Consider the following 9,488-nt stretch of genomic DNA (forward strand, 5'->3'; position numbering starts at 1 on the left):
CTCTCCTGCCCTCACCCCACTCCAGCAGCTCATGGAGAACCGTCCACTCCTGCTGCCTGCCCCCATCCACGGCCTGAACCCCACTGCTGGCTCACACCCACATCCCACTGTCCCAGCTCAGCAGCCCACGCAGCAGCCCCCACCAGCGACGTCAACCCCCTCCCCGATCCCCAAAGCCCCCCCAATGCACATGACCATCACAGTGATGAGTTTGGCAGCACTCAGCCCCACACAAAGGCGTTGTCCCTCTGGTTCCCAAAGCTGCTGTGACCCACGCCAAGGCTGGGGCGGTGGTGGTGGACACAACCCAGGTGACGACCCCCTGGGGTCTTCCTGGCCCACTCCTACCTGTCCATGAGGCTGCACGGGATGGGGTCTGCGTGCCGGGACAGGGACGGGGACGGGGACAGTGACGGGGACAGTGATGGAGACAGTGACGGGGACTGCACGGCCCAGCGCCCAGCACACGGAAGCGAAAGCAGCACGTCAGCAGGGGAAGGAAATGCCCCAGGACCTGCCGGGGGCTCAGTCAACTTGCCACCCCCTGTGCCCCCCAGATCCTGCCCCGTGGCAGGGAGCTGGGAGGGATGGGACAGGCTCCCAGCACACGGAAGCGAAAGCAGCACGTCAGCAGGGGAAGGAAATGCCCCAGGACCTGCCGGGGGCTGAGTGAACTTGCCACCCCCTGTGCCCCCCAGATCCCAGCACCCATGGCAGGGAGCTGGGAGGGATGGGACAGGCTCTCCCCTTGTCCCCCAGGGTGGGCTCGCTGCATCCCGGGGCACGCACTCACCTTTTGGGGGGGGCTCCAAGCGAATACCCCGGGGCAGGATTTGGGCCGGTTCCCACCCAAGCGAGTGGAACCGGGGCTTTCCACAGCGGCAGGCTGCCAGCCATGCTGTCACGGCCCGCTCGTCAGGCCGGGCCCAGGGCCATGCCTGCTCCCGTCCACCCTGCCAGCCCCTCAGCCCGTGACAAGAGCCCTGAGGGGACACTGGGTCAGCCCCACCATGGGGGTTTGGGTGCCGGGATGGGAGACCCCCACTGGGACATCCCACTGTGGGGTCTGCTCACCCGCCCGCATCCCCTCGGAGAGTTGTTGCCATCCGTGTAGGGGACACGTCTGTGGTCCCCATGGCCGTGACCTCCCCAGAGACCTGCCTGGTGGCATCAGGCCACAGGGGGGTCATACACCCTGTGCTGGCCAGCGAGGACACGAGTCCCCTGGGACCAGGAACTCCATCTCCTCCAGCTGACATGGCACAGTGTGGCACATCACTGAATTTCACTGAATTTTTTTAGAGTTGGAAGGGACCATAGAGATCATCTAGTGCAACTCCCCTGCTGAAGCAGGATTGCCTAGAGCATGTTAGAGCATGTTACTCAGGAGCATCCAGGCGGGTCTTGAAAATCTCTAAAGAAAGGGACTCCATGACCTCCCTGGGCAGCCTGTTCCAGGGCTCTGTCACCCTCACTGTGAAGTAGTTTTTTCTCATATTTGAGTGGAACCTCTTATGTTCCAGCTTGTGCCCGTTGCCCCTCGTCCTCTCGCTGGGAACCACTGAAAAGAATCTGGCTCCCTCCTCCTTCAACCCACCCTTTCACTGAATTTCACTGAATTTTTAGAGTTGGAAGGGACCATAGAGATCATCTAGTCCAACTCCCCTGCTAAAGCAGGACGACCCAGAGCTTGTCAGAGCATGTTACTCAGGAGCATCCAGGCGGGTCTTGAAAATCTCCAAAGAAGGGGACTCCACACCCTCCCTGGGCAGCCTGTTCCAGGGCTCTGTCACCCTCACCGTGAAGAAGTTCTTCCTCATATTCAAGTGGAACCCCTTATGTTCCAACTTGTGCCCATTGCCTCTTGTCCTCTCACTGGCAACTACTGAAAAGAGTCTGGCTCCCTCCTCCCTCAGCCCGCCCTTGAGATACTTGCAGGCATTAATAAGGTCTCCCCTCAGCCTTCTCTTCTCCAGACTAAAGAGCCCCAGCTCTCTCAGCCTTTCCTCATCAGGGAGATGCTCCAACCCTTGAATCATCTTTGTAGCCCTACGCTGGACTCTCTCCAGCAGTTCCCTGTCTCTCTTGAACTGGGGAGCCCAGCACTGGACGCAATATTCCAGTTGTGGCCTCCCCAGTGCAGAGCAGAGGGGGAGAATGACCTCCCTCCACCTCCTGGCCACACTCTTCCCTACGCAGCCCAGGATCCCATTGGCCTTCCTGGCCACAAGAGCACACTGCTTGCTCATGGTCATTTTGCTGTCTACCAGGACCCACAGATCTTTCTCTTCAGAACTTGTCTCCAGCAGATCCTCGCCTATCATGGCACAGTGTGGCACATCCCGGCACAGTGTGGCACATCATGGCACACTGCACCAACCACCGCAGCCCCAGGGGACCATCCAGGGACAAGCCAGCTGCTGGGGCTGTCCCTCCTGCCACCATGTCCCTCCAGGCTGGGGCTGGAGGTGACCCAGGGCTGTTTGTGCCAGGCGACAGCAGGGGATGAGGCACCTCCATCTCCCCTTTCCCCCAGCTCTGTGTCCCTGTGCCCACCTCCCCTGCCATCCCCACGGCCCCGGTGACACCACAGCCATCCCCTTCCCCAGGCCACCCTCCTCCAGCCAGCTTACCCGGGGGGGACGGTGGCCCGGGCACCGAGTCCGGACCCCCGCTGTGTGCCGGGTCGGTTGAGGTTGTTGAGCCCAGGCAGCGGTATCCCGCTGGGCACGCTCTGGCTGGGGGCAAACGCCCCTCCGGCCACCCGCAGCCCCTCACCCTTGGCCGTGCCACCCGCCATCGCCCCCGTCCCCGTCCCCGCCGGCCAGAGAGCCCCCCCGGCGAAGGTGCTGCTCTGGCGGACGGCACCCGGGTAGAGCTTGCGGCGTTGGGAAGCCAGGATGGCGTTGGAGGCGGCGCGGGTGCTGTTGACCAGCAGGCACTGAGGGCAGGAGCAAGGTGTCCCCGTGCTGGTCCCCACCGGCCACGACTGCGACTTGGGGATGGAGCCCATGGTGAGGGGGTAGGCCAGGTCCATGCGACGCCGGAGCCGGCGCTTGCGTTGGGTTTGCCGGTTCATTTGGGACATGCTGCTGAAGTAGATGAGGTAGCAGAAGCCCAGGGAGGAGAGGTCCAGCCAGGGGTGCTGCTTCTCGTAGGCGTTCTGGATGGTGATGCAGATGTCCATGTCGTAAGGGGTCCAGGAGTTGTTGTCGTTCTCCCACTCCCACACGATGCCCTTCCCCGGGGCCGAGGACGGGTCATAGAAGTTCCTCCGTACGGGGCGCATGGTCCCTGGGGAGACAGGGGTGGGGGGGATTGAGCCCCCACAGGGCTCCAGCACCCCAGGAGGTGGGACCTATGTTCATACACACACGTATGTCCAGTTCCCAGCCCGGCACCCCACAGGGATGAGGATGCAGAGGCACTTTGGGGGTGCAAGCAGGCTCTCTCCCCCCTCTACAAAGTGCCCCGGGGTGCAGAGGGGTGATGGCCACCGGCTCCCCAGCAGCCCCTGCCTCCCCCTCTGCCGAGCAGCGGCGGCGTGCGACGGATCGATCGGTGTGTCTGCGGGGCTACACCTCCCCGGGGACTCCTCAGGCTTCAACAACCCTCCATCAGCGGTGGCGGCTTGGCCCTCGGCCATGCTGCTGGCAGTCGGGATCATGGCCCTGGCTGCCACAGGAAGGGAGATGCTGCTCAACACTCCCCCCCCCAGCACCTTCTTCCATCCCTCTGGTCCAGGCCCGTGTCCGCCCTCCCCGGCCAGGATCCCCTCGCCATTCCCGGAGCATTTCCCGGTCAGGAGAGGTTTCCTGACAGCTGCTGCGGCTCCGGCTGGAGCTGGCAGTCACAGGAGAGAGGTGTTGTCCCCTGTGCACGGCCAAATCCTGGCCCCTCGCTGCCTGTTTGCGACCCAGTCGGATGCTAAAGCCACCCCTGAAGCTCTGCGGTTGGGGGGGAAGCATCACAGCCCCCTCCTTGAGCCGCAGCCCTGGCAGTGCCCCTGCAGCGCGGTGCCTTCCTATCCCCTCGCCAGCACCGTTTGCCCAGCCCGATTAACGACGCTAATAACGGTCATTAATCATCGGCCGCGGCAGGGAGCAGAGCCTGGGCCCAGCTGCCGGCTTCTGCTGAGGCAGCTCCTCCGGCGGCCCCGCGGGAGGGGGGCAGGGAGGATGCTCATCCCATGGGGAATGGCCCATCCTGCTGCCCGCTCCGGCCCCCATCCCCAATCCCGCTGCCCGCTCACCTCCATGTCCCACCTCCCGCTCACGTCCACATCCCGCTCGCGTCCGTGCCCTGCATCCCGCCTGTGATCACATCCGCGCCTGCCTCCTTGCCTCCATAGCCCCCATCCTGCATCCCGCATCCCGCTCGCATCCATGTCCCGCATCCCACTGCTCCTTCCAGCTGCCTCCCATGTCCCCTGGTCCTTGTAACTGCATCCTGCATCCCACTTTCCCTTGCAACTGCATCCCTTGTCCTGACTGCATCCTGCATCCCACATCCTGCATCCCACATCCCACATCCCACATCCCGCTCACATCCATGTCCTGCATCCCACTTTCCCTTGCAGCTGCATCCATATCCCACTGACCGACTGCAGCTGCATCCCTGCATCCCGCATTCCGCTCACCTCCATGTCCCGCATCCCACTGGTCCTTGTAGCTCCATCCTGCATCCCACATCCCGCTCACATCCACGTCCCGCATCCCACTGGTCCTTGTAGCTCCATCCTGCATCCCACATCCCGCTCACATCCACGTCCTGCATCCCACTGGTCCTTGCAACTGCATCCCATGTCCTGCTGCCTGACTGCAGCTGCATCCCGCATCCTCCATCCCGCATCCCGCTCACATCCACATCCCGCATCCCACTGGTCCTTCCAGCTGCATCCCGCATCCTGCCGGTCCTTGCAGCTGCATCCCATGTCCCGCTGCCTGACTGCAGCTGCATCCTGCATCCATCCCGCATCCTGCTCACATCCATGTCCCGCATCCCACTGGTCCTTCCAGCTGCCTCCCATGTCCCCCTGGTCCTTGTAACTGCATCCTGCATCCCACTTTCCCTTGCAACTGCATCCCTTGTCCCGCTGCCTGACTGCATCCCACATCCCACATCCCACATCCCACATCCCGCTCACATCCATGTCCCACATATCACTGGTCCTTGCAGCTGCATCCCGCATCCTGCCAGTCCTTGCAGCTGCATCCCATGTCCTGCTGCCTGACTGCAGCTGCATCCCGCATCCTCCATCCCACATCCCGCTCACATCCATGTCCCACATATCACTGGTCCTTGCAGCTGCATCCTGCATCCTGCCAGTCCTTGCAGCTACATCCCATGTCCTGCTGCCCGACTGCAGCTGCATCCCGCATCCCACATCCCGCTCACATCCATGTCCCACATATCACTGGTCCTTGCAGCTGCATCCTGCATCCTGCCAGTCCTTGCAGCTACATCCCATGTCCTGCTGCCCGACTGCAGCTGCATCCCGCATCCCACATCCCGCTCACATCCATGTCCCACATATCACTGGTCCTTGCAGCTGCATCCTGCATCCTGCCAGTCCTTGCAGCTACATCCCATGTCCTGCTGCCCGACTGCAGCTGCATCCCGCATCCCACATCCCGCTCACATCCATGTCCCACATATCACTGGTCCTTGCAGCTGCATCCTGCATCCTGCCAGTCCTTGCAGCTACATCCCATGTCCTGCTGCCCGACTGCAGCTGCATCCCGCATCCCACATCCCGCTCACATCCATGTCCCACATATCACTGGTCCTTGCAGCTGCATCCTGCATCCTGCCAGTCCTTGCAGCTGCATCCCATGTCCTGCTGCCCGACTGCAGCTGCATCCCGCATCCCACATCCCGCTCACATCCATGTCCCGCCTCCCAATGCTCCTTCCAGCTGCATCCCGCATCCTGGCAGTCCTTGCCCTTCCAGCTGCATCCCGCATCCTCCCTCGCAGCTGCATCCCGCATCCTCCATCCCGCATCCCGCTCACATCCACATCCCGCATCCCACTGGTCCTTCCAGCTGCATCCCGCATCCTCCCTCCAACATCCCGCTCACATCCATGTCCCGCCTCCCAATGCTCCTTCCAGCTGCATCCCGCATCCTCCCTCCAACATCCCGCTCACATCCATGTCCCGCCTCCCAATGCTCCTTCCAGCTGCATCCCGCATCCTCCCTCCAACATCCCGCTCACATCCATGTCCCGCCTCCCAATGCTCCTTCCAGCTGCATCCCGCATCCTCCCTCCAACATCCCGCTCACATCCATGTCCCGCCTCCCAATGCTCCTTCCAGCTGCATCCCGCATCCTCCCTCCAACATCCCGCTCACATCCATGTCCCGCCTCCCAATGCTCCTTCCAGCTGCATCCCGCATCCTCCCTCCAACATCCCGCTCACATCCATGTCCCGCCTCCCAATGCTCCTTCCAGCTGCATCCCGCATCCTCCCTCCAACATCCCGCTCACATCCATGTCCCGCCTCCCAATGCTCCTTCCAGCTGCATCCCGCATCCTCCCTCCAACATCCCGCTCACATCCATGTCCCGCCTCCCAATGCTCCTTCCAGCTGCATCCCGCATCCTCCCTCCAACATCCCGCTCACATCCATGTCCCGCATCCCAATGCTCCTTCCAGCTGCATCCCATGTCCCCCTGATCCTTGCAACTGCATCCCACATCCCGCTGCCCGACTGCATCCTGCATCCCACATCCCACATCCCACTCACATCCATTTCCTGCATCCCACTTTCCCTTGCAACTGTATCCCATGTCCTGCTGCCCGACTGCATCCCGCATCCCACATCCCGCTCACATCCACATCCTGCATCCCACTGGTCCTTGCAGCTGCATCCCATGTCCTGCTGCCTGACTGCAGCTGCATCCTGCATCCCGCATCCTGCATCCTGCATCCCACTCACATCCACATCCCGCATCCCACTGGTCCTTGCAGCTGCATCCCGCATCCTGGCAGTCCTTGCAGCTGCATCCCATGTCCTGCTGCCCGACTGCAGCTGCATCCCGCATCCCACATCCCGCTCACATCCATGTCCCGCATCCCAATGCTCCTTCCAGCTGCATCCCATGTCCCCCTGATCCTTGCAACTGCATCCCACATCCCGCTGCCCGACTGCATCCTGCATCCCGCATCCCACATCCCACTCACATCCATTTCCTGCATCCCACTTTCCCTTGCAACTGTATCCCATGTCCTGCTGCCCGACTGCATCCCGCATCCCACATCCCGCTCACATCCACATTCTGCATCCCACTGGTCCTTGCAGCTGCATCCCATGTCCTGCTGCCTGACTGCAGCTGCATCCTGCATCCATCCCGCATCCCGCATCCCACTCACATCCATGTCCTGTGTTCCACTGGTCCTTGTAACTGCATCCTGCATCCCGCTTTCCTTTGCAACTGCATCCCTTGTCCTGCTGCCCGACTGCATCCTTCATCCCACACCCCGCTCACGTCCATGTCCCACGTTCCACTGGTCCTTTTAGCTGCATCCTGCATCCCACTTTCCTTTGCAACTGCATCCCTTGTCCCGCTGCCCGACTGCAGCTGCATCCTGCATCCCGCATCCTGCTCACATCCATGTCCTGCATCCCACTGGTCCTTACAGCTGCATCCCGCATCCTGCCAGTCCTTGCAGCTGCATCCCATGTCCCGCTGCCCGACTGCAGCTGCATCCTGCATCCATCCCGCATCCTGCATCCCGCATCCTGCTTACATCCATGTCCCGCATCCCACTGGTACTTCCAGCTGCATCCCATGTCCCACTGGTCCTTGTAACTGCATCCTGCATCCCACTTTCCCTTGCAACTGCATCCCATGTCCCTCTGCCCGACTGCAGCTGCATCCCGAATTCCCACATCCCGCTCACATCCATGTCCTGCATCCCACTGGTCCTTACAGCTGCATCCCGCATCCTGCCAGTCCTTGCAGCTGCATCCCATGTCCCGCTGCCCGACTGCAGCTGCATCCTGCATCCCACATCCTGCATCCCACATCCTGCATCCCACTCACATCCATGTCCCGTGTTCCACTGGTCCTTGTAACTGCATCCTGCATCCCACTTTCCTTTGCAACTGCATCCCTTGTCCCACTGCCCGACTGCAGCTGCATCCTGCATCCCAAATCCCGCTCACATCCATGTCCTGCATCCCACTGGTCCTTGTAACTACATCCTGCATCCTGCTGGTCCTTGCAGCTGCATCCCATGTCCCACTGCCCGACTGCAGCTGCATCCTGCATCCCACATCCTGCATCCCGCATCCTGCATCCCGCTCGCATCCATGTCCCGCATTCCACTGGTCTTTCCAGCTGCATCCCATGTCCCCCTGGTCCTTGTAACTGCATCCTGCATCCCACTTTCCTTTGCAACTGCATCCCTTGTCCCGCTGCCTGACTGCATCCTGCATCCCACATCCCGCTCACATCCATGTGCCGCATCCCACTAGTCCTTGCAGCTGCATCCTGCATCCTGCCAGTCCTTGCAGCTGCATCCCATGTCCCACTACCTGACTGCAGCTGCATCCTACATCCCGCATCCCGCTCACATCCATGTCCCGCATCCCACTGGTCCTTCCAGCTGCATCCCATGTCCCCATGATCCTTGTAACTGCATCCTGCATCCCACTTTCCCTTGCAACTGCATCCCTTGTCCCAATGCCCAACTGCAGCTGCATCCTGCATCCCGCATCCTGCATCCTGCATCCCGCTCACATCCATGTCCCACATCCCACTGGTCCTTCCAGCTGCCTCCCATGTTGCCCTGGTGCTTGTAACTGCATCCTGCATCCCACTTTCCCTTGCAACTGCATCCCGCATCCCGCTGCCCGACTGCAGCTGCATCCTGCATCCATCCCACATCCCGCATCCCTTGTCCCGCTCACATCCATGTCCCGCATCCCACTGGTCCTTCCAGCTGCATCCTGCATCCCACTGGTCCTTGCAGCTGCATCCCATGTCCCGTTGCCCGACTGCAGCTGCATCCTGCATCCATCCCACATCCTGCATCCATCCCACATCCCACATCCTGCATCCCTTGTCCCACTCACATCCATGTCCCGCGTCCCACTGCTCCTTACAGCCGTGTCCCACCCCCCACTGCCCGCTCACATCCACACCCCGCATCCCGCTGCCGCGCAGCAGAGGGGGACAAAAGGAGGACACCCCGACATGCGGGCACACACACAGCCCCAGGTCCCCGAGGGCCACCAGCGGCCCCAGCCACACAGCTCCTGTCCCCTCTACCGCTGCCGCAGGGCAGAGCCAGTGTCCCTCCAGCTAGTCCGTCCATGACTCCAGGTGTCCATCCTTCCCAACTCCCACATTTAGCAATTTGTACCACCTGGTGTCCATCTCTCCCAGGAGATATCACAGAATCACAGAATCTTCTAGGTTGGAAGGGACCTTAAAGATCATCTTGTCCAACCGTCAACCTAACTGACAAAAATAGACAC

At 61.5% G+C, this 9,488-nt stretch overlaps 1 protein-coding gene across 1 annotated transcript in view; it reads right to left on the reverse strand.

The window, feature by feature from the left end:
- The window catches only part of DTX1 (deltex 1, E3 ubiquitin ligase), a 26,492-nt gene that overhangs the window by 3,977 nt on the left and 13,027 nt on the right, over positions 1 to 9,488 (reverse strand). The window contains exon 2 of the mRNA XM_014966566.1: positions 2,634 to 3,294. Within this exon, the coding sequence (XP_014822052.1) occupies positions 2,634 to 3,294 (661 nt within the window). The remainder of the gene's footprint in view (positions 1 to 2,633; positions 3,295 to 9,488) is intronic.

Source organism: Calidris pugnax, unplaced genomic scaffold, assembly GCF_001431845.1.
Source record: "Calidris pugnax isolate Ruff unplaced genomic scaffold, ASM143184v1 scaffold7, whole genome shotgun sequence".
Classification (NCBI taxonomy): Eukaryota; Metazoa; Chordata; class Aves; order Charadriiformes; family Scolopacidae; genus Calidris; species Calidris pugnax.